The sequence below is a fragment of the Salvelinus namaycush genome, chromosome 32, assembly GCF_016432855.1.
Source record: "Salvelinus namaycush isolate Seneca chromosome 32, SaNama_1.0, whole genome shotgun sequence".
Taxonomy (NCBI): domain Eukaryota; kingdom Metazoa; phylum Chordata; class Actinopteri; order Salmoniformes; family Salmonidae; genus Salvelinus; species Salvelinus namaycush.
In genome coordinates, this window is record NC_052338.1 from 26,385,055 (window position 1) to 26,411,159 (window position 26,105).

At 42.0% G+C, this 26,105-nt stretch overlaps 2 protein-coding genes across 2 annotated transcripts; both read left to right on the forward strand.

The window, feature by feature from the left end:
- Positions 1-10,958: 10,958 nt before the first annotated feature.
- Positions 10,959-13,826, forward strand: LOC120027454 (transmembrane protein 249-like). The gene is made up of 6 exons (XM_038972393.1): positions 10,959-11,003; positions 11,831-11,954; positions 12,096-12,196; positions 12,442-12,634; positions 12,824-12,909; positions 13,181-13,826. Exons 2-6 carry the CDS (start codon positions 11,843-11,845, stop codon positions 13,325-13,327), a joined length of 639 nt encoding a protein of 212 aa, XP_038828321.1. The 5' UTR covers positions 10,959-11,003; positions 11,831-11,842; the 3' UTR covers positions 13,328-13,826.
- Positions 13,827-15,167: 1,341 nt separating this feature from the next.
- Positions 15,168-25,010, forward strand: LOC120027165 (regulation of nuclear pre-mRNA domain-containing protein 1A-like). The gene is made up of 7 exons (XM_038972036.1): positions 15,168-15,509; positions 17,961-18,090; positions 18,200-18,306; positions 18,574-18,668; positions 19,032-19,158; positions 21,808-21,983; positions 24,411-25,010. The coding sequence occupies exons 1-7, from the start codon at positions 15,359-15,361 to the stop codon at positions 24,564-24,566; spliced, it is 942 nt and encodes a 313-aa protein (XP_038827964.1). The 5' UTR covers positions 15,168-15,358; the 3' UTR covers positions 24,567-25,010.
- The last annotated feature ends 1,095 nt before the right edge of the window (positions 25,011-26,105 follow it).

Genomic DNA, 26,105 nt, shown 5'->3' on the forward strand with positions numbered 1-26,105 from the left:
TTTCATCATATACATTCATATTTAATATATTTACACAAACATACATAGAGCTCTATATTTTCTCTCTTTTATACAAATATGTCAAAATCGGCTCTAACACCGACATTGGACATATTAAAGAAGCTGCACCAGTTGTGGTCATTACAAAAAGCACCCCCAGACCTTACAAAGCTCAGTACCCTCGTAGCAAAGAAACCGAAGAAGCATTCATAGTGCGTTAGCTGAAAGAGGCGCTTTGATTCCCTGTCCGAATTCACCCTGTAACACATCGATTTGACCTGTAAGGAAACCATCTGGTGATTATCGTGTTGTGCTTGACCTTAGACTAGTAAATGATGCTGTACATGTACAGCACCCTGGTGCCTACCACTGTTACCATTTTATCCCAGGTGCCTCCAGGTTGTTTTTTTCTGTGATTTATTTAGCAAATGCTTTTTTTCAGTATCCCTGTGACTGGAGAGTCACAGGAGTGGTTCTCATTTACGTTTCTTGGTTAAAATAATTTTACTTGGACGGTGATGCCCCAGGGGTATGTTGAATCACCCGCCATCTTTGGACCAAGAAATGGCTAGGAACCTTTTGTTGCCCCTGGTAGTAGCATTTAGGTTCAATATGTCAATGATTTGTTGGTTTGCTCACAATCAGAGGAGATATGTCACGAGGACACTCGGGAATTGCTGATTTTCTTAGCAGAAAGTGGTCATAAAGTTTCCCCCAGTTATACCGGAGATCCGTTAAATATTTAGGTCATGACATTACTTCTGAGGGTTGTGCCCTCTCCAAAGATAGATTACAGGCAATTCAAGTTTTGCCTAAGCCTGTTACCAAGCAACACATGATGTCTTTGTTGGGTGTGGCTGGTTAGTGTCATCCATGGTTGAAAGACTATGCAGAGTGTCACGCCCTGACCTTAGAGATCCTTATTATTCTCTATGTTTTGTTAGGTCAGGGTGTGACTCGGGTGGGAAATTCTATGTTTTCTGTTTCTTTGTTTTTTGGCCAGTGTGGTTCCCAATCAGAGGCCGCTGTCTATCGTTGTCTCTGATTGGGTATCATACTTAGGCAGCCCTTTTTCTCACCATTAGGTTGTGGGATCTTGTTTTCTGTTTAGTTACTGTTGCCTGACAGAACTGTGCGTTCTCGTTTTCGATTTTGTTATTTTGTTTGAGTGTTTTTAAAAAATTCAAATCATGAACACTTTCCACTCTGCGCTTTGGTCTACTCTTTCTGCCACCAACGAGAGCCGTTACACAGAGAGAGTTCAACCACTCCAAGATTGTATTTCTGGGAGAAAAATGGAGGCGAGTGAAGTTGTGGCATAAGTAAAATTGAAACAAACTCTGATGTCCACCCCTTGCCTGGGCCTGCCAGACCATACGAAACCTTTTCATCTGTTTGTTTCTGAGACGGGTGGGTTTATGTTTATGCAGTTTTGACACAGTATCATGGGATATAGACCTGTTGGTTATTATTCTAAACGATTGGATAGTGTGATCAGAGGAATGCTTTCCTGGTTGAGATCGGTAGTGGCTGCTACTGAGGCTGTTTTTATCTCCTCTAACCGTCCATGTGCCCCATACTGTGCACTCAATTATTACACATGCAAGAACGGATCAATTGACGCCTGCGAGACTATCAGAACATTCTATTGACAATGTCCCATGTTCCTCTGAAACGATGTACAATTCTTAACCCTGCAAATCTTCTCCTTACACAGGATGCCGGTGAATATCATGATTGTGACCTAGCTATTGAAGTTGACTGTAGACCTAGGTTGGACTTGAGAGGCTGAGTTTTTTGTAGATGGGTTTGCTCAGTGTAATGATAAAGGAGAGCCTTTTGTTGGTTATGCTGTTGTAACTAGTTTGGAGACTGTGGAGAGTGCAAGGCTCCCATTGCACTTGTCAGTTTAAGCAGCAGAATGATTTGGTTTGATGAGAGCTTGTTAACATGTACTCCGACAGTAGATATGTGTTTGGGGTAGTGCATGATTTTGGAACATTGTGGAAGAATAGAGGGTTTTAGACCTCTGGAAAACAAACAACTCACGGAAAGCTTGTGCCCTCTGTTAGAGGCTGTTCGACTCCGCTCTTCAATGTCCGTGATAAAGTGTCAGGCTCATACTCCCTCTAAAGATAACATTTCTCTGGAGAATGCGAAGGCTGACTGTGCAGCTAAACTGTCTGCTTCTTCTTCTGTTTCCCTCTTCCTACAGATGACAGCAGTTCCAGCTCCCACCAACCATTTCTCTGTTAATGATATTGTTGCTTTACATGCCACAGCTGATGCTTCAGAGAAACTCAAGTGGGCGGGGTGCTGTAATAAGGGCACCGCGAGTGTATGGCTTGATGAGTGGAGCAGACCAGCCATGTCCCGTTGTACTTTCCATTTCCCCTCAAAATTGTCACATGGTCAAGACCATGTGTCAAAAGGAGAGATGGTGGTACTTGTAAATAAATATTGGTGTACAGTAGGTTTTACTGTGTTTGCAGAACATTTCAGCAAGAAATGTTTGATTTGTATGACTAACAATGTTGGACGTGGCATTTCAATATACCCCACGTCCCATCCAAGGCTTGAAGGATCTTTTGAGCACTTAACCTCTTAGTGCGGATTCGACAACATCCGGTGAATTCGACAACATCCGGTGAAATCGGAGCGCGCCAAATTCAAAATACGAAATCGTAATATTAAACATTCATGAAAATGCAAGTGTCTTACATCGTTTAAAAGCTTAACTTCTTGTTAATCCAGCCGCTTTGTCAGATTTCAAAAATGCTTTACGGCGAAAGCATACCATGCGATTATCTGAGGACAGCGTCCCACGTACAAAAGCATTACAAACATTTTCCAAACAAGCAGAGGCGTCACGAAAGTCAGAAATAGCGATAAAATAAATCACTTACCTTTGAAGATCTTCCTCTGTTTGCAATCCCAAGGGTCCCAGCTACATAACAAATGGTCGTTTTGTTCGATAAAGTCCTTCTTTATATCCCAAAAAAGTCAGTTTAGTTGGCGCGCTTGATTCAGTAATCCACCGGCGAATTTTAGAAACATTCGCTGACGTCTAGTAAAGGACCGTACATTTGCAATATGGAGATTCTCATCGATCATACAGCAAATGCCGAAAAGTGCCCTTCAGGTATGTAAAGGAATTACAAAAGTCAGAAATAGCGATAAAATTAATCACTTACCTTTGAAGATCTTCATATGGTTGCAGTCACAAGAGTCCCAGCTACACAATAAATGTTAGTTTTGTTCGATAAAGTCCTTCTTTATATCCCAAAAACTCTGTTTTGTTGGCGCGTTTTGTTCAGTAATCCACTGGCTCCAAGGCAGTCAAAACATGCAGACGAATACATCCTTATAGTACCGGTAAAGTTCGTCGAAACATGTCAAACGATGTTAATAATTCATCCTCAGGTTGTCAATTGCCTAAATAATCGATAATATTTCAACCGGACAATAGCGTATTCAATAGAAAGAAAAAACAACGAAGGGCGCGCAATCGGCCAAGCGCGCAAACCAGCTCTGCCTTCTTCCTCAGTCCACTGACAAAAAGGGTCTCATTCTTTTTCATTTTTCAGAAAACAAGCCTGGAACAAAGTCTAAAGACTGTTGACATCTAGTGGAAGCCATAGGAACTGCAATCTGGGTCCTAACCCATTAGATAGTCTATAGGCATTCAATTGAAAATACCCACATCAAAAGAATCCCACTTCCTGGATGGATTTTCCTCAGGTTTTCGCCTACCATATCAGCTCTGTTATACTCACAGACATTATTTTAACAGTTTTGGAAACGTTAGCGTGTTTTCTATCCAAAGCTACCAATTATATGCATATCCTAGCTTCTGGGCCTGAGTAACAGGCAGTTTACTTTGGGCACGCTTCTCATCCAGACGTTGAAATATTGCCCCCAAGCCATAAGAAGTTTTAAGACTCTTTTCCCCCAGGTGAAGGCGCCTTTGCCCAACCTGGCAGGTGGAGCTGAACACTGTTGGAATCCAGGTGATTTCATGGTGGTAAAAGACTTCAGGAGAAAGAGTTGGAAGGACCCCCGTTGGAGAGGGCCGTACCAAGTTCTTCTGACCACCCCCACTGCGGTGAAGGTTGCTGAGAGAGATACCTGGATCTACGTGTCAGACTACTGACTAGTTCCTGATCCAGAAGAAGATGGGGCCTCGCCAGTTCCGGTGGTGCAGTGTGGCCCTCCTCTGCATTAGTACAGGAGTGCTAATAAGAACAGTTGGTTGTTCTCTGGTGGGAAACCTGACAGAGGGTGAGATGAGTCCTGAGAGAAAGGGACCAACGCCAACCCGGAGTAGAGGCCCAGAAGTAGATGGTCATCGTCGAAAGAGAGCCTTGCTAGGCCCTCACAACAATGAGGACAATTTGTTCTTATCTAAAGCAGAAATGTTTGCTAATCTTACATCTGGACAAAAAGAGTGTTGGATGTGTGGGTTGGGGCCAGTTAAGGTAGGAGCAGGTTTACCGCTTGTGGGAGTTCCCATAGGGGTCTAACTATGCAAATGAACTTACCATTCCTAGTAGAGATGCCATGTAAGTTAACTTAACAATGCCGACACTGGGGAACCTGGTAATGTTGTTTATGATTTTATGCCTCTCCAGAGGATGGTGAGACTAATGAGTTGCCGACTCTGGATGAGCTCCCATTTCCCCCTGTAGATACGGACGATGAGTAATGATTGAAGGTTGTTTTTGTTTAACAAGTTGAGGGTAACGTAATCTAAACCAATGTTCTTTTTCCATTACTTGTAACACTGAGCTGATAAGCCAGCAACAACTTTTTGGGGGTCTTAGCAGATTTGTTAACTTCTTATGGCTGCAGGGGCAGTATTGAGTAGCTTGGATGAAAGGTGCACAGAGGTGCCCAGAATAAACGGCCTGCTCCTCAGTCATAGTTGCTAATATATGCATATTATTATTAGTATTGGATAGAAAACACTGAAATTTCTAAAACTGTTTGAATTATGTCTGTGAGTATAACAGAACTCATATGGCAGTCAAAAACCTGAGAAAAAATCCAAACAGGAAGTGGAAATTCTGAGGCTGGTCGATTTTCAACCAAGATCCTATTGAAATCACAGCGAGATATGGATGAGTTTGCACTTCCTACGGCTTCCACTAGATGTCAACAGTCTGTAGAACCTTGTCTGATGCCTCTACTGTGAAGGGGGGCCGAATGAGAGGGGAATTAGTCAGGTCTGCCATGACCTGACCATTCTTTGACCATGCGCGTTCACATGAGAGGGAGCTCTGTTCCATCGCTCATCTGAAGTCAATGTAATTCTCCGGTTGGAACGTTATTCAAGATTTATGTTGAAAACATTCTAAAGATTGATTCAATACATCGTTTGACATGTTTCGACTGACTGTTACGGAACTTTTGGACATTTCGTCAGCTTTTAGTGAGCGCGCTTCCTGACGTTGGATTTGTTTACCAAACACGCTACAAAAATTGCTATTTGGACATAAATGATGGACATTACCGAACAAAACAAACATTTCTTGTGGGAGTCCTGGGAGTGCATTCCGACGAAGATCAGCAAAGGTAAGTGAAGATTTATAATGCTTTTTATGAGTTTTGTTGACTGCACAATTTGGCGGGTAACTGTATGGCTTGCTTTTGTGGCTGAACGCTGTTTTCAGATTATTGAATATTGTGTTTTGCCGTAAAGCTTTTTGAAATCTGACACAGCGGTTGTGTTAAGAACAAGTGTATCTTTAATTCTATGTAAAACATGTATCTTTCATCAAAGTTTATGATGAGTATTTCTGTTATTTGACGTGGCTCTCTGCAATTTCTCCGGGTATTTTGGAGGCATTTCTGAACATGGCACCAATGTAAACTGAGGTTTTTGGATATAAATATGAATTTAATCGAACAAGACATATACAGTATATCACAAAAGTGAGTACACCCCTCACATTTTTGTAAATATTTGAGTATATCTTTTCATGTGACAACACTGAAGAAATGACACTTTGCTACAATGTAAAGTAGTGAGTGTACAGCTTGTATAACATTGTAAATTTGCTGTCCCCTCAAAATAACTCCACACAGCCATTAATGTCTAAACCGCTGGCAACAAAAGTGAGTACACCCCTAAGTGAAAATGTCCAAATTGGGCCCAATTAGCCATTTTCCCTCCCCGGTGTCATGTGACTCGTTAGTGTTACTAGGTCTCAGGTGTGAATGGGGAGCAGGTGTGTTAAATTTGGTGTCATCGCTCTCACACTCCCTCATACTGACTGGTCACTGGAAGTTCAACATGGCACCTCATGGCAAAGAACTCTCTGAGGATCTGAAAAAAAGAATTGTTGCTCTACATAAAGATGGCCTGGGCTATAAGAAGATTGCCAAGACCCTGAAACTGAGCTGCAGCACGGTGGCCAAGACCATACAGCGGTTTAACTGGACAGGTTCCACTCAGAACAGGCCTCGCCATAGTCGACCAAAGAAGTTGAGTGCACGTCCTCAGCGTCATATCCAGAGGTTGTCTTTGGGAAATAGACGTATGAGTGCTGCCAGCATTTCTGCAGAGGTTGAAGGGGTGGGGGGTCAGCCTGTCAAATCAAATCAAAGTTGATTGTAAGGCGCTACAGAGGGTACTGCGTACGGCCAAGTACAGTGATGTACTGGGCCGTACGCACTACCCTATGTAGCGCCTTACGATCAACTTTGATTTGATTTGAGATGGCGAGCAGTTGCCATACTAGGCGGTGATGCAACCGATCAGGATGCTCTCGATGGTGCAGCTGTATAACTTTTTGAGAATCTGGGGACCTATGCCAAATCTTTTCAGTCTCCTGAGGGGGAAAAGGTGTTGTCATGCCCTCTTCACGACTGTCTTGGTGTGTTTGGACAATGATAGTTTGTTGGTGATGTGGAAACCAAGGAACTTGAAACTCTCAACCCGCTCCACTTCAGTCCCGTCGATGAGAATGGGGGCCTGTTCGGCCCTCCTTTTCCTATAGTCCACGATCAGCTCCTTTGTCTTGCTCACACTGAGGGAGAGGTTGTTGTCCTGGCACCACACTGCCAGGTCTCTAACCTCCTCCCTATAGGCTGTCTCATTGTTATCAGTGATCAGGCCTACCACTGTTGTGTCGTCAGCAAACTTAATGATGGTGTTGGAGTCGTGCTTGGCCACGCAGTCGTGGGTGAACAGGGAGTACAGAAGGGGACTAAGCACACACCCCTGAGGGGCCCCAGTGTTGAGGATCAGCGTGGCAGATGTGTTGTTGCCTACCCTTACCACCTTTATCGTAATAATGCTAAAATCTACATTGAAAGGTTAGAATCAACGGGAGTGAGTATGAAATATACATACCCATACACATGGGATCTGTAGATTCAGAGGTGAATAAATCTCTCAATGTTTAACCATTGTTTCTATAGTTCTTACCACAATCGGGGTGGAATGACCTATGTTCTGCGCTAACTGTCCCTGGGACATCAACTAAGTCAAAATAGAAAACCCTGTTGTTTAAAACTTCTTATGGCTGCAATCCCGTTAACGGGATCGATATGACAACAGCCAGTGAAAGTGCAGGGCGCCAAATTCAAACAACAGAAATCTCATAATTAAAATTCCTCAAACATACATGTATCTTATACCATTTTAAAGGTAATCTTGTTGTTAATCCCACAAAAGTGTCCGATTTCAAATCGGCTTTTCAGCGAAAGCACCACAAACGATTATGTTAGGTCACCACCAACTCAGAAAAATGTTGCCATTTTTCCAGCCAAAGAGGAGTCACAAAAAGCACAAATAGAGATAAAATGAATCACTAACCTTTGATGATCTTCATCAGATGACACTCATAGGACTTCATGTTACACAATACATACTGTATACTACATGTTCTATCCATATACTGTCCACTTTGTCCATACATCCCATCACAAATATATACAGTGCCAGTAAAAAGTTTGGACAAACCTAGGCATTCAAGGGTTTTTCTTTATTTGTACTATTTTCTACATTGTAGAATAATAGTGAAGACATCAAAACTATGAAATAACACATATGGAATCGTATATTAACCCAAAAAGTTTTAAACAAATCAAAATGTAATATTTTAGATTCTTTAAAGTAGCCACCCTTTGCCTTGATGACAGCTTTGAACACTTGGCATTCTCCCAACCAGCTTCATGAGGTAGTCACCTGGAATGCATTTCAATTAACAGTTGTGCCGCCTTGTTAAAAGTTAATTTGTGGAAATTCTTTCCTCAATGCGTTTGAGCCAATCAGCTGTGTTGTGACAAGGTAGGTGTGGTATACAGAAAATAGCCCTATTTGGTAAAAGTCCATATTATGTCAAGAACAGCTCATATAAGAAAAGAGAAACAACAGTCCATCATTACTTTAAAACATGAAGGTCAGTAAATCCTCAAAATGTCAAGAACTTTTACATTTTCTTCAAGTGCAGTCACAAAAACCATCAAGCGCTATGATGAAACTGGCTCTCATGAGGAAAGGAAGACCCAGAGTTACCTCTCCTGCAGAGGATAAGTTAGAGAGAGCCAGTTTCATCATAGCGCTTGATGGTTTTTGCAACTGCACTGGAAGAAAATGTCAAAGTTCTTGACATTTTGAGGATTTACTGCACCTCAGATTGCAGCCCAAATAAATGCTTCACAGAGTTCAAGTAACAGACACATCAACTGTTCAGAGGAGACTGCGTGAATCAGGCCTTCATGGTCGAATTGCTGCAAAGAAACCACTACTAAAAGACACCAATAATAAGAAGAGACTTGCTTGGACCAAGAAACACGAGCAATGGACATTAGACTGGTGGAAATCTATCCTTTGATGATTTTTGGCTCCAACCGCCGTGTCTTTGTGAGACTCCGTGTAGGTGAACGGATGATCTCTGCATGTGTGGTTCCCGCCGTGAAGTATGGAGGAGGTGGTGTGGGGGTGCTTTGCTGGTGACACTGTTGGTGATTTATTTAGAATTCAAGGCACACTTAACCAGCATGGCTACCACAGCATTCTTCAGCGATACGCCATCCCATCTGGTTTGCGCTTAGTGGGACTATAATTTGTTTTTCAACAGGACAATGACCCAACACACCTCCAGGCTGTGTAAGGGCTATTTGACCATTAAGGAGAGTGATGGAGTGCTGCATCAGATGACCTGGCCTCCACAATCAACCGACCTCAACCCATTTGAGATGGTTTGGGATGAGTTGAACCGCAGAGTGGAGGAAAAGCAGCCATCAAGGGCTCAGCATATGTGGAAACTCCTTCAAGACTGTTGGAAAAGCATTCCATGTGAAGCTGGTTGAGAGAATGCCAAGCGTGTGCAAAGCTGTCATTAAGGCAAAGGGTGGCTACTTTGAAGAATCTAAAATCTAAAACATATTTTGATTTGTTTAACACTTTTTTGGTTAATACATGATTCCATATGTGTTAATAGTTTTGATGTCTTCACTATTATTCTACTAATGTAGTGTAAAAAGTAGAAAATAGTACAAATAAAGACAAACCCTTGAATTAGTAGGTGTGTCCAAACCTTTGACTTGTACTGTATATACAGTGAACAAAAATATATATGCAACATGCAACAATTTCAACGATTTTACTTAGTTACAGTTCATATAAGGAAATCAGTCAATTTAAATAAATACATTAGGCCCTAATCTATGGATTTCACGTGACTGGGCAGGGGCGCAGGCATGGGTGGGCCTGGTAGGATATAGGCATGGGTGGGCCTGGGAGGGTAGAGGCCCACACGAAGGGGAGCCAGGCCCAGCCAATCAGAATGAGCTTTTCCCCACAAAAAGGATTTAGTACAGACAGAAATACTCAGTTTCACCAGCTGTCCGGGTGGCTGGTCTCAGACGATCCCGCAGGTGAAGAAGCCGGATATGGAGGTCCTGAAGTATGAGTGAACTACAAGACTTTTAGTGTGAAGTCCCCAGGTACAATTGGGCAAATCATGATGGAGACATTCGCATTCATATAACATTTTTCTGCAAGAATATTGTCAAATCTGTATACTTGGACTTTGAATTAGCTTTCCAAGTATTAGTAGCCATATTATAAGTTCAACATTTGCAAAACAACTAGTTTTCATAACTTTATAACTCTGAGTATATTTATAATTTTTGTCCAAAATGAAAAGGCATGCTGTCGTACAAGGTGAGTACCTACATTTTATGACATATACATGGTTTCCGGATACTCCCTTAAAGCCCAGCTCATTGGCTATCTAGCTAGCTCTGTTTTACCCCAATTGGTGCTTGTAGGGGGTGCGTACTGGCGGCAGAGAAGTCAGGCGCAGGAGAGCAAAAACTGATTTACAACGGCGCAGTTTAAAATACAAAACCACCGTAAACAGAACAAGAAATTAATGGGTAAACAAAACCCGTTACACACCAGCATAACGTGCACAAGCACTACAATAAACAATTCCGGACAAGGACATGGGGTGAACAGAGGGTTAAATACACAACATGTAATGATGGAATTGAAACCAGGTGTGTGGGAAGACAAGACAAAACAAATAGAAAATGAAAGGTGGATCGGCGATGGCTAGAAGACCGGTGACGTCGACCGCCGAACGCCGCCCGAACAAGGAGAGGGACCGACTTCGGCGGAAGTCGTGACAGTGCTTATTTGACAAAGATACAGTCATTCAAGTGTTGACCGCCCGCGTCATCGGCGTGCCATGAAGGCGTCGCTCTTTGACCAAATATGGTGTCCTATAGGATATACTACACCCTTAATGATATAGTGAAGTCTTCTTACCTTCTAGAATCTCTGAGGAATACATACGAACGTGATTTGACTCGTTGAAACAACGTTTATTGTGAGATTTTCACAGATTCCTTTATTTGCAAATTGAACGAGTGGAAATCCAAAATCGATTGTGCATGCTATATGGACCTTTTTAGGATATGAAAAACGACACTTCATGTTATCTCTGGGACCCTTTGGATGATAAATCAGAGCAAGATTTCAGAATGTAAGTACACATTTCACCTTCAGAGGGGAATTTATCAAACCTATCGCGGTGAAAAAAGTGTTTTGTTGTTAGGAGCTCTCCTCAAACAATAGCATGGATTTTTTTCGCAGTAATAGCTACTGTAAATTGGACAGTGCAGTTATATTAACAGGAATTTAAGCTTTCAGACGATATAAGACACTTATATGTACCGAGATTTGTTGTTTCTCTAAAATCTGCGATCTTGACATAACGCGCTGCATGATTTATGACTGTTCCGTTGACGGGCCCCCTGATAACAGTGATAACGTGCTGTCTCACTACACAGGGGGGTAGCAAAAACACTCACAAGCCAACATGAAACAGCAGCCACATTCAGAAATGATTTATATGTACCTTTTAATAATAATCCCTTGACCTTGCTATTGAATGAGCACATTCACATGATACTAAAATTGGTGATCACACCACATTTAACTTCCTGAGGACAGATTTAGCAAAACTGCAACCCCAGAGAATCATTGTGAACGCTATAAGACATTTCAGCTCACAGCTCTGGGCTATGAACCCTACCCTGAATCCTAGGGCTCTAGAATGTTATCAGACAACAATAATTACTTAGTTACCATGACAACTTATTGTTGTCAATTTACTGTCTTCTATCTTCCACTGTAGAAGGCAGAAGGTTTAGGGATTTGGTTACAGAACATCATGTATTTTTGACTAAAACACGCATAACAACGAGTGTGAGTATTTTGCATGATACACTCTTTACATTAAAATGACACTGTAGTGCAACTTTCAATTATTGACATTGTGTTTTCTCTCATGTAACCCTCTCCATTTAGCCTGTTAGCACCATGACTATTGGGATTTTTGGCACGTGGGACCATCAGTTCAACGCCACTGAGCAAGCACTCACAGATAAGATCAAGAACAACCCTTGCTATCCATTCACTATAGTGAAGGACGGTAAGAGATCTATCGTTGACGTCTCTCATTTCTATTTAACTGTACTTTTATTGCTATCTCAAATTATTTTGTTTCAGTTGATTTGTTTTCAAATGTTCCTTTGGTTGGTTTTCTGGTTGATGGTGATATGATTTGTTGCAGTGTTTGTTCTTGAATACCAGCATGAAAACATCTGGAAAGGTTCACTGCTACTGATCGCCTCCACCATTGGAACTGCCTGTTACATGAACATGGAGTTTGGGGTATGTGAGTGCTCCCATGAGGAATAGGCACACAACCTGAAATTGCCCGACATGCTATTTCTCTTTTTTGAATACTGGTTGAAAAGGGAGAATTGTAAACACATCTCACATGTTTAGTTTTCCTTTTGTGAGCAGTTGTAAATCTCATATCATTAACTGTTGTCCTTGTAGGTAGGCTTTCTTCAGTCGTTCTCCCTTCGACTGACCTTTACCATAACCTTTAAGCTTACCTCTTCCTGGTTCAGGACCATCACAAGTATACTGGGTTCCTGGTGTTCAGCATGTGTCTCTCTCTATGGCTGATCTGTTCCGGGGCCTTCCGCCGGCGCCTGGTGATCGATCACAAGAAGAAGGAGTACCGCTACTACATCCACACACACCTACGCCACAGGGGCCCCTTGCACCAGATCTACATACGCATGATAGCGCAGAAGAGTGGTGAGGTCCTAGTACTGTTACTCCTTTTCTGTCAGTGTGGAATTGTGATCCTTCATTCAAATCAGTCATGGGCTATTAGTGCTCAGATAATCAAAACAAAAGTGAAGAGATAGTTTGAATGGATGTCCAGCAAAAGGACTGATTTAAGTCTCAAGGCATTGCAGGTGAATGTTCATGACATAATTTCAGGACAGGTACTGCTGATGTACAAGCTGATGCTGAATGGATACAAGATTGAAGAGAGGGAACTCAGTGGCTTCTCAGAGAAATATGAGGTATCATTGCTGAGTAGAATTACTATTGCCACTATGTGACGAAGCGTCTCAGAGTACGATTGCTGATCTAGGATCTGTCCATATAATCCTATTCATTATGATCTAGAAGGCAAAACTGATCCGAGATATGGGCCCTGGCCTGCTTCTCATCAACCAATCATATATTTTAGTAAACATCTGACCATAATGTAGTATGTGGTCTATATCACTGCCCATTCCTTCCCTTGCTCATCCACTTATATTACAGAATATTTTTATATTTATTTCACAGCTGTTGGAGTGCCAGGGCAGGAGGATAGCGACGAAACTCAACCTCAATTACTTTGACTACCAGGACACTTCTAAACGGCACCTTGTCATCCACAGGCCCAAAATCATCCTGTCTGCTAACAATGATCGCAACAATCCACCTGTCTGAGGATGAGGAAGTTCCTCTGTGATCAATCACGTAGTGCTGTCAGTGTCCCTGCCATGTTGCCTTTACCCTATCCATATTCCATAAACAGACCAAATTTAAATATTGTGTTTCTAACTGTAATCAAATGTCTCTGCATGTCTTTTTCATGATAGTTTTCTGAAATATCTCTTGAAATCATTGATTTGGTCTTCGACAACCAAGTCTATCAAATCATGTTGCCATCCCTAATATTCTGCTTCCACTGTGACTGCTCTTTCCACATTGCAACATAGCACAGTCAGAATCCTGTAACACCAACACAGCTCTTGAAAACAACTTCATCTGCATTGTTTGGGGTTTTAGGCTGGGTTCCTGTATAGCACTTTGTGACATCAGCTGATGTAAAAAAAGAGCTTTATAAATACATTTGATTGATTGAGATATAGCCTACCATTTGCTACAATAAATATGTTGAATTTACGATATCAATGGAGTCATTGCAAATCAATTTGTGCCACTTGTGCAGCCCACCTGGAGCTGGTAAACGGTTTTAATAAATTGACCATAACTCAGTTTATTGTTGTAGCCTTGTGTTATTATGCCATTGAATGGTCATATTTGGTTAATTAAATTGGAAGTCATCAATTGTGATCATGGTCACAGCTCTATCACAAATGTATCATTATCCACATTTAATGCCAGTTTCATTGTGGACTTTTCCCTGAAATGAATGTCTGCCTGACAGGGGCTATAGGCTACCTGCATCTAGCTCAGCAAACCATTGCAAAGTTGAATTGCAATTATAAACCCTATTGAAATCCAAATCCAAAGACTCCCAATCACAGCCAGATGTGATTAAGCCTGGATTCGAACCAGTAGTGTCGACACTGTAGTGTCGCCTCTTGCACTGAGATGCAGTGCCTTAGACTGCTGCGCCACTCAGGAGCCCAGCCAAGACAACGCAAGAGTGACTTCGAGACAAGTCTCTGAATGTCCTTGAGTGGCCCAGCCAGAGCCTGGATTGGAACCCGATCGAAAATTCCTGGAGAGACCTGAAAATAGCTGTGGAGATAGGCTCTCCATCCAACTTGACAGTGCTTGAGGACCTGCAGAGAAGAATGGGAGAAACTCCCCAAATACAGGTGTGCCAAGCTTTTAGCATCATACCCAAGAAGACTTGAGGCTGTAATCGTTGCCAAAGGTGCTTCAACAAAGTACTGAGTAAAGGGTCTGAATTGTTATGTAAATGTGATATTTCCGTTTTTTTATTTTATAAAATTCCTAAAAACCTGTTTTTGCTTTGTCATTATAGGGTGTGTTTTTTTTAATTGATGAAGGAAAAAAACTTTCATACATTTTTTAATAAGGCTGTAACTTAACAAAATGTGGAAAAAGTCAAGGGGTCAGAATACTTTCCGAATGCACTGTATATGGCCAATATACCACAGCCAAGGGCTATGTCTTAAGAACAACCCTTGCTGTGGTATATTGGCCATATACCACACCTACTCGGGCCTTATTGCTTAATCATAACAATCAAAACAAATTAAATCAACATCCATTGATGGAAAATGATCTGGAGAGTTTAGTAAGTGTGATTTATCTTTTCTCTTGCGACATATTCTTAAACTTGCAATAATTAATATTTTGATGGTAAACCGAATTTTGCTTCTTAGCCTAGGTTGTTAAAAATGACTTCGATATACCTTTTTAATTTGCTTATGGAAAAATTGTTAATTGGATAAATGTGGCAACTCCTCTCTTGCTGCGAAAAAACTATTTTGTAGGAGGGTATTCAGAGGTCATTAGTATATATAAGTTTTGGCTAGACCTGGCAACCGTGGTGTATACTTTAGATACATTTTGCTCTAAACAGACACAAATGACCCTGCGTCCGTCGGTAGACACAGGGCGGTAGCTTTTGCACAACACATTGAGTGCTAGCTAGCTAGCTAGCTAGGTAGGTAGATTGCTAACCTTAGCTGTGAGACCTAGCTAGCATCCAATATCTGGTAGAAAACTATTTTCTCATTATTTGACATTATCGTTGACATGTCGGCCTTTTCAGAGGCAGCTTTGGAAAAGAAACTATCGGAGCTTAGCAATTCCCAACAAAGTGTCCAGACTCTGTCACTGTGGCTTATCCATCATAGAAAACACTCGAAGACCATCGTCAACGTTTGGTTCAACGAATTGAAAAAAGGTAATGTTAGCTAGCTAAAATATATTAATCAATAATAACATTTATCTCCCAAGTTTTGTTCAGTTAGCTAGGAATTAACGTACACCGTCTATTAAGTGTAGATAACGTTAGATAACATTTTATGTTTGTTTACTTGCAAAGGTTACTGTAGTGTAGCTAGCCAGCTCTTTCACTTGACCACATCCCAACTAACGTCAGCTACTAGCTAGCTAACGATATGTCATTAACTTTTCTCTAATTTAAGTTTGCTAGTAAAGTATCGAACCGCCAGTTACTGTAGCTAGATAGCTTTGTGGCTGAACTTTTTTGCTAATAGTGTAGTTATTAATGCTTACTAACTAGCTAGTTAGCTTAACTTTAGTTGTTTAGCTAGCTAGCTCGCTCCTCTCCTAGTGCCAGGGTGGGGTAGTCGTCGTCACACGGTGGAGGCATGTCTACATTCAAGTGTAGAGGTTAACGATCACCCTGCTAAGCAAGGTCTTTGCTTGTATGGATAACTACACTGACGCGAGGCCCCATTCAGGCCACTCAGCTGCCACCTAGCTACGTTAGCTCACAAGTCTAATCTTTTGTAAAGTTGAAATTTAGTTGGACTGCCTAGCTAATTTGTATATCAAAGTTACGTCATTGGAGTGATTGCTCAGATAGTGAACGAGAAGGCAGTAGCTACTAGTTAGTCATTTGAGTCCTAAAACCAGGCAGTCTTGTTACAGCTAAAGAGCCCTTCGCATTGGGACCCTACTTCACTGTCAGACATTTCCTAGTATGTTCAATTTAAAAGCAGGGTAAGGTAGCTAACCCACATGTGACCAAGGGTCAGCATTGCTGCCCATCATCGTTTACACATGTAGTTAGCTTGTGTGTGCTGCATGCACCTGCTCATAAAGTGCAGATCCACGAACTTCTCTGCATCACTGCACATGAGCCATGGGCTATATCTGTGAAATAGGGTGACATACTGACATTAGTCTACCTATTTTACTCATCTAGGCCTACATTCCCTGCTTTGCCAATAAAAGTTCACAATAAAATTAAGACCTAGAAACACAAATATGACCTTTGTATCTAAGGATTTCTCACACTACCCTGCCACAAGGTCTCAATGTGTGAATACCTTTGGGAAACTGTTATATCTTCCAAATTGACTTGTAGAAAGATGCAGGGTGGCTTTAATGTTTTTGTTGTTGATTGAGCTCAAATCATTTGTAGTGTATTGCCATGTTAAACTGGTGATCAGATCACAGATGTTGAGTGTGCATAAAATGTACCAGGGAATAGGACAATCTGCATTGGCATAAATCTTACCTAGTAAAACCAATATACCTGGCCAAATAAAGCTTTAAAAAACCCATCTGTTGTGTATGACATTAACTTACCAGTACCTGTCTATCTTATCAAGCCTACTGCATAGATATAAATGTATGAGGTCTGAGCTTGTGTGCTAGCTAGTTGGTAGGGAGTAATATTTTGATGCATGCTCTCGGTTTTCCTTTGGGTAAATTATATTTTCCTTTGGCCTAATGATATCCCAGTTGGCCCTCTGTATTTTGGGAGCTGCTGACTCTTCTCTGGACTGGGAATAGCATCGGATGTTATCTCATTTCTCTGCCTCGGAGGGTTCTCTGTAGCCGACTCGTGGACAGAGTTGTGGTCTCATTTTCTAGGTTACTTATTTCCTGTTGTCATCGCTGTGCTTGGTGTTTGATGCTCACTAACCACAAATCACAAAAAGGGCTATCTCTGGCTTCAAGTCCTTACGAACAGCTACGAAGTATGATTTTGTGCTGTGTACAGTCAGTGATTGTCTAAACCTCCAATGCCGCCAATTCACAGTTCAGTGTCGGTTCATCAAAGCTGTGAGCCTTTGCGAAGGATACATCTAGGCCCTCTTTATAGACTCTTGCGCATTAATGGAGCTGGGATTTAATTTAGAGAAGTGGTGTGCAGTTCCTAAAATGTCCTCTTTTTCATAAGGGCTCCTTGTCACCATGGTGTGTGTGTGTACAGGGCAGTGGCTTGGGGGGGGTGGGCCCAGTCGTGTCACTTGGGGTTGATTTGCTCTCTCAATACATGAACCAGGGAGAAGCATGTATTTCTTTGCTTAGCCTTGGAGAAAGAAAACCCCCTATCCGCCTAGAGACAGATCTTCCTCATACAATAGAGCTATATAACAACACCTGTTTGTCAACTGCCTTATGTGTGGGCTATGTAAATTAGGCTATATTATGCAGCGTCATACTTTTCTGCTCTTATAGTCAGCCAGTGTTTACGTGTTAAGGCCTAAGTGGGCTCTAAGTTAATGTTGTGTAGTCTGCCTGAGTGTTAAGAAAGGTATCCTGAGTTGAAGCCTAGTAGATGCATTTGTTGACACTTGCCTGTGTTGCTAGGCTTTGGTATAGTTTAACTCTGCTCTAAATCAGTTTCCCACAGTTGACTGATCTGTGTCTGCAGCCAAGGTATCCAGGAAGCTCACCTTCCTCTACCTCGCCAACGACGTCATCCAGAACAGCAAGAAGAAAGGACCTGAGTTCACCCAGGACTTTGCTCCTGTCATTGTTGATGCCTTCAAACATGTGTCCAGGTGAGGGGTGAGATGCACAATTAAATCTGTCTCCCACTGTTTTCCCTACAGTAGTAGTTGGGGCATGAGCCTGTTGATGGAAGTTAGACGTGTGTGTGTGTGCGTGCAGGGAAGGAGAGGACCCCTGTAAGAAACAGCTGGGCCGGGTTCTGTCCATCTGGCAGGAGAGGGCTGTGTATGAGAACAACCTGCTGGACCAGCTCTCACACGTCCTGCGTAAGTAGCCTCCTAACCAAGACACATCTGGTTTGTCTCACCGCACTCAGTGGCTTCCTCGTCTGAAAACGGGGTGCTTTCTCCCCTGTCCCGTCCTCCATCTACTCTGATCTGAAAACATAGTATGCTTGACAGGAGGTATTGGCATTCCATAGTCATTACTTCACATACGTGAGTGTCAATAAAGGATGTGAAATAGTATCATGCAATCTTCTTTCCATCTCTCTCTGTTCCCATGATCGCTCACCCTGTATACATGTTCCACAGTGGGAGAGAAGAAGGCCAAGAAGAGGCCGTATGAGGAGATTCAACTGGACGACCAGGACTTGGCCTCCCAAAGCTCCCCCGCAGAGCCCCCACAGGTACAGGCCAACACAACCCCTCACAGGGGGGTGTAATGGCTAGATTAATTTAACCAAACGGAGGTTATTTTTCATTGCATTTACCTCTTAGTATCCCATGTAACTTAATAGTTTTGGTAGTCACATGGCTTTGTTGAGACAAGTTGCCTTGTTAGTTCTTTGTTTTGGATGTTTGACCTACTTTCTAACTGCAATGTGGGACTATTCTCCTTTATCCCCCATCGCTGTCATTTCTTCCTTCTCCTTTCCTCTCCATTTTCCTGACCTCCCATTCCTTCACACTTTGCTCCCCCTCTCTCCTCACTCTCCCTTTCTACCCTCTTTTTCTACCTCTCCTCTACCTGCCCCTCCCTTCCCCGTCAGACGGCAGAGTTAATCCGGGCCCTGCAGGAGCTTGAGAATGCAGCCTCTGGGGACTCAGCACTGCGCCAGCGAATCTCCTCCTTGCCTGCTGAGGTGCAGGACACGTCACTGCTGCACAGGATCACAGGTAGGCCCTGGCACACACCTCTATCCCACACTCCCATTCGCTACAGTCAGCCATGCTCCAGAGAATGCTGTTGTTGGAAGGGGTGGGGTACAGGGTGCAGTTGACCCAGCTGTGTGTATAGCCTAGTTTTTGGAAGTGAATGGACCGTGTTAGTGCTGTCCTCTGGGGGAAAAACAAAGACAGACACCATGCTACATATAAATACTACTTACAGTCAGTTAAACAAACCCAAAATGTTTTGTCACATACACCAGATAGGTGCAATGAAATGTGTTGTTTTACATGTAAGGGCTCCCGAGTGGCGCAGCGGTCTAAGGCACTGCATCTCAGTGCTAGAGGCGTCACTACAGACCCTGGTTCGATCCCGGGCTGTATCACAAACGGCCGTGATTGGGAGTCCCATAGTGTGGCGCACAATTGGCCCAGCGTCGTCCGGGTTAGGGGATGATTTGGCCGGGGTAGGCCGTCAATGTAAAATAAGAATTTATTCTTAACTAACTTAAACATACTGGGCTTTATTTTAACAAACCTAACGCAATGGGAAATCTAAGTGCCGCCGGTAGCGCTATAGGTTCAGGGGTGTGTCAGAAATATTTTTGTTATTTTCACTTACAATTGGCGTTGGAGTGAAAGGGCTGGGTTTTGATGAAAAAACACGGTGTGGGTGTGTCGGCCTCACTGGCCAATCAGAATGTGCGCCATGGCGAAATATGTGGTTTGCTTCAAGTTGTTTATTTATGGTCTTTTATGTATTGCCTTGGAATCAACTCCAATTCCAATGTTAGTCTGTTTTATAGTTTGTTAAATGGCTTACAGAAACGAAATAACAAAATGTAGACCTATCTTGGCTAAATAGTTAACATGAAGCCATTTGCAGTCCACATTGTTCTAAGTGGCTACAATAGCTTAGACACTAATATAGGGGCTAGGCCTACTGTAAATTGCATTATGGCTGAGCATGGACATGCTAAACATAGTAAAAAAACAAGATTAAATGCATTGTTGATAAGGCCTAAAAAGAGAACAAGTAATTATAATCAAGTTTTAAACAAAACAACAGGCACCATCATTTCTCCCCGTGGGTATATATATTAAAACAACGCAGACTATGGAGAGTTTAACACACATCCAGATCCACTATAAAGAGAAAGGGAGGATGTCCACTCACGTTATACTGCTCCCAAATAGGCCTATGTTTTATGAACATAATCAGAAACATCTTACAGATCAGATCACATTTTCACATCCCCAGAAGTTGCATGTGCACCACGGGCGTTGTTACTATAAAACCAGGTGAATCATTGTAATAAGACTGCTTGTTTTGTTTTTGATTGTAATAAAAGTTAAATCTTTTTCTTTTTCTTTACAACAACAATGAATGATTGTGAACTGTAATGATAAAAAAGACATGCATTACTGTTGAACCAGCCTTAGTTATAGTAGACATATGGGCAGGCTTGGGTTTTGAACATATAAAACAGAAAACAAGCAATTGTTGCAGGTTACAGATAACTTCTTAACACGGGGGGGGGGGGTTACGCACTTCCAAAACGGGACCTGCATGGCTAAAATAGTGTGTGCATATATAGAAAGCATATATATATATAGAAAGGGAATGTCAGATCACTGTTCTACTCCTCTCAAACATTATTTGAATAAAGCTTTGGTGATTAAGATTTATTTCCCAGCGGTCTCAGGAGCCAAACTCTTTATCAACAGTCTTGTCTACTTCACGGTTGCGTTGGGCAAGGCCTTCATTGAGAGGAGAGGAGGCTTGGTTTTTAACCAAATAAAATGAAATGGGAGGGAAACGTTTCGTTTTTTATGGTTCTAATTACAAAGTATAAAGGCACCAAAATCACATTAGGCTACTCTTGTTCCATGTTCAAATGGGCAGTGTGTGTCACGGCTGGATAGGTTGTATCATAACCAACTGTGTTACCACTAAAACCAGCTTTTGGTTGGTCTTAAGTATCCTATCAGCACTGCCTGAAAATAGAAACTTGGATCATGTTTTTAAGGACACGCCTCAAATATTTCCACCCCTCCCATTTGAGTGTTAAGCGAGCTGATGTTAGACAGGTAAATTGCCAAACCTGGCGTTAGGGATGGAAAATGCCAGTGCGGCAGTTTTTAAATGACGAAATTGCAAACTAACGTGCGTTTTAACACTAGCACCACCTTAACGCCAGCCGAAAATAGAGCCCATTGTACATTAGTTGGCCATACAATTAACAAATCTCTCAATCACATGATAAGTCCCACCATAGTCAGTCACAACTGACGAAGGGCTGTTAGGTTGGGGATGTAATTTACCCAACAATGCTCATTGGACACACACATGCACACAAGTATGTCTTACTATACTTGATTGGACCCATAACCCTAAACCTAATTCTAACCTTCACCCTAACCCCTAAGGCTAAAATAGCCTTTTTACAAGTGAGGACCGGAAAAATGTGCTCACTTCTGAATTTTAGTTGGTTTGCTATTCTTGTGAGGACTTCTGGTACACACACACACACACACACACACACACACACACACACACACACTTGATATCAGTGCTTGATATCATTTGTCATCATTGAAGACACTCAAATGTTGGAACCATTCAACCATTCTGTCCCCCTCCTCTGTGTGTCTCAGATAAAGAGCAGGGTGAGCGCCTGTCCAGACTGGTGGAGGAGGCGTGCATGCTGCTGGCGGACTTCAGCGGCCGTTTGGCGGCGGAGATCGACGACCGGCGGCAGCTTACGCGGACGCTCACCCTGTTTCTACACAGCCAGAGGGACGGCCTGGCCCAGAACGAGCAGAAACTAGAAGTAAATAATCACCTTTCTTTTTTCACTACACACCCTTTTCTATCATTCTCCATCTTCATTGTGTCTGTCTGTCTCGCATGTTATTTCATTCACTCTTTGTGTGTTTCTGTTTTTGTAGCATGTATTTTCCTCTTGTAGCCCTGTATCATTTCACCCTTTCAAATGTATGTTTTGCATCTCACCAATGGAATTGAACAGAGAATGCTCAAAATAGTGCTTGGCAAAAAGCAAATCTTCTGAAGAATAATAATACTCTGTGCCCTACTAAAGAAAACATCCATGGGGCAAAATAGTTGTTCAGTTTAAACTCATTTGGCCTTTCCTTAACTTGACATAGACATGCTTAACTGGAACTTTCATGCAAATCCCCCATTGTCAATGGGAGATTTGCACCATGGTTTGAGTTGCATGTTTACCTCAAGTTAGGATTCAAGTCATTATGCCTCTCTCCACTTATCAGTGGTGTCTTCCTCCCCCATGGTTAGTTCAGGCCCTGAAGGCTTTAGCAAAGATGACATCTCACCCAATTGCTTGCAAAACGACAACACACTATTTCCGTTGGTTTCTAATAAACTGTACAATTTACTGTTTTGTAATTGCTGAATGCTTAACTGTCCAGCCTTTACCCACAGGAACTGAGCAAGATCACGTATCCTGGTCTATGTATCTGCAGTGTATCTGCAGTTCAACAAATCTCTCTTGTAATAAAGAAAAATAAAAGAGAAAATAAAACTGAATCTGTGAGTGCTGTTATTTGATGCTACTTGTGTTTGTACTGGTGGGGGTTGCATTGCATTACTCCAGTCCAATTTGATTGACTTTACTTTTGAGTGTCATTATATTAAATACATATTCATTAAACAGTGTCTTATTTAGCAAAAAAACAATCAAACTTCACCTGCTATGTTATTACATAAGACATACGTTTTTTCGATAACTAAAACACATTTTTAAAACCCAGCTTTGGTAGTCATTCATGAACAGATACATTACATTGCAAATAGTCAGTGAGGTCATGACTTCAACAAAATAACACAAAAACTATAGCAGAAAAATGTACTTGAATGCTATTAAAATGTGTACTCTAACAGTAGCCTCAAATGTACAATATGAGTCAAATGTCTTATGCCTCTTAATCATTTGGAAACGCAACGCACACAGTTAAGTTATAACAGACAGGCCCATGTAACATTTGTCCATTTATTTGAAATTAAGTGCATTCACAGATGGCTAGAGTGTTATAAACAATCTAAAGTTCAAAATAATATTCTTACTCATACTGGGGTAGTTAAAATGCCATTGAAGGTATTTTCAGCAAGTGTAAATTATATTCATAGTTTGATCATTTTTTTTACTGGTCTGCAAATATGATTTTGGCTTCTTCTCAATTTGAATTGTCAAGCCCCTGAACCAGGGGTGGGCAACTCTGGTCCTGGAGGGCTGCAGTATGGGAAGTATTTTGAACCTGCTCAGCACTAACACACCAAATCATCCCTTGTAATAATAAAAGTAATCCCTAATAATTTGGACCACAATGAGTTTAATCAGGTGTGTTAGCCTGGCTGGAATAAAAAGCGGAACTCTGCAGCTCCCCAGGACTAGAGTTGTCCACCACCAGTTCTAAACACATGCCATCTAGTGATGGGTCTTTTGGCTTTGACTATTTTCTGGCTCACCTTGTACTCTGGGTTCAGGGTGGTTTTACTCCCCCACATTGAGGCTATGGGTTGACTACATGACTGGGTCAATACTACACTTCAATTGCTAAGGGGTTGTTTGTCAAACTGGGCCTTGGTTACAGGCCTTAGCATATCCTTGACTTGCCTATAAGGTTTAATTTCTCCCATACTGTACCATTCATTTGGCTTTAATGCTTATTTGAATATTTAGATTTGTCACACTGCCCTAAAAATAGATAAATAAATGAATGGATCGAACACTAGTATTTCTGTCATTTGAAATGTAATGAAAGGATTTCATAGCTCACAACTTTAATGACAGAATGGTTATAGTAAAGGTCCTTCAGAAATATTTACCTCTGTGATCCTGATGTGAGAGGTTGATGTAGGATGATGATGGTTTTTAGTAAAAAATAAACAAAATACTAACACACACACTAATAATATAAGACCACCTACAACTCTTTTTTTTCATTCAAAATGTTATATTTTAGCCACTTATAAAAGTAAATAGGGGTTCACAATGAAACAGAAATGATTGAATGTCATCAGTTTACTCTGATGTGCCCAAGTTCCTTTGTAAATCCTCCCTTTCCTAACCATTGTGCTACAAGGTTCACAATGAGATACAAGGTTTACAGTGAACTCCAAGATGATGTCTAACAATTGAACAGGATATCCAACTCCAATTCTAACGTTGTACCAAAAAATGTCACATTATTCCTCACACCTATTCTTGTTGTTTCAGGAGTACAAGCGCAAGCTGGCGCGGGTGACCCAGGTACGGAAGGATCTGCGTTCTCATCTCAGCAACCTACCAGACCTCTCTGTGCTCCCTAGTGTGACCGGTGGACATTTGCACCTGCCCTCGTCCGGCGTCGAGCTTTATGACCCCACAGCCTGACAGCTCACCTGTGTTTCCCATCTCTGTCCGACCATCCACCCTCTGATTGACACATCTCTCGCCCTATCATTTAATATGTGGACATCACTTCACTTCGTGGACATCAGAGTCACTTAGTAACCTTTGACTGACGTATCTCCCAACCTATCATTGGCCATATGCATCTTGCCATTGCGCTACTGTTTGACTGCTCTCTCATCCAATCTTTCCCCATGTAGTCCTGTTTATCAAATTTCTCTCTTACCCATCATCATGTAACCCTCCCTTTGGAACAGTATATCTCCCTCCTATTCGCCAAGGATCCCTCCTATTCTCTTCACAATAGATCACTCCTATTGGTACAGTATTCGGAAAGTATTCAGACCCCTTGACATTCTAAAATTGATTAAATTGTTTTTTACCCTCATCAATCTACACACAATAGCCCATAATGACAAAGCAAAAACAGGTTTTTAGAAATGTTTGCAAATTTATTAGAAATAAATAAATAGAAAAATAAATAGAAATATGACATACATAAGTATTCAGACCCTTTACTCAGTACTTTGTTGAAGAACCTTTGGCAGCGGTTACAGTCTTGAGACTTCTTGGTATGATGCTACGAGTTTGGCACACCTGTATTTGGGGAGTTTCTCCCATTCTCTGCAGATCCTCTCAAGCTCTGTCAGGTTGGATGGGGAGCGTTGCTGCACAGCTATTTTCAGGTCTCCAGAGATGTTAGATCGGGTTCAAGTCCGGGCTCTGGCTGGGCCACTCAAGGACATTCAGAGACTTGTCCCAAAGCCACTCTTGCGTTGTCTTGGCTGTGTGCTTATGGTCATTGTTCTGTTGGAAGGTGAACCTTCGCCCCCAGTCTGAAGTCCTGAGTACACTGGAGCAAGTTTTCATCAAGGATCTCTCTCGTTCATCTTTCCCTTGATCCTGACATCCCCACAGCATGATGCTGCCACCACCATGCTTCACCGTTGGGATGGCGCCAGGTTTCCTCCGGACGTGACGCTTGGCATTCAGGCCAAAGAGTTCAATCTTGCTTCCATCAGACCAGAGAATCTGGTTTCTCATGGTCTGAGAGTCCTTTAGGTGCCTTTTGACAAACTCCAAGCGGGCTGTAATGTGCCTTTTACTAAGGGGTGGCTTCCATGTGGCCACTCTCCATAAAGGCCTGATTGGTGGAGCGCTGCAAAGATGGTTTTCCTTCTGGAAGGTTCTCCCATCTCCACAGAGGAACTTTGTCAGAGCTCTGTCAGAGTGACCATAGGGTTCATGGTCACCTCCCTGACCAAGGCCCTTCTCCCCCGATTGCTCAGTTTGGCCGGGTGGCCAGCTCTATGAAGAGTCTTGGTGGTTCCAAACTTCTATTTAAGAATGATGGAGGCTACTGTGTTCTTGGGGACCTTGAATGCTTCATAAATGTTTGGTACCCTTCCCCAGATCTGTGCCTCGACACAATCTCATGGCTTGGTTTTTGCTCTGACATGCATGCTTTCCAAATCATGTCCAATCAATTGAATTTACCACAGGGGGACTCTAATAAAGTTG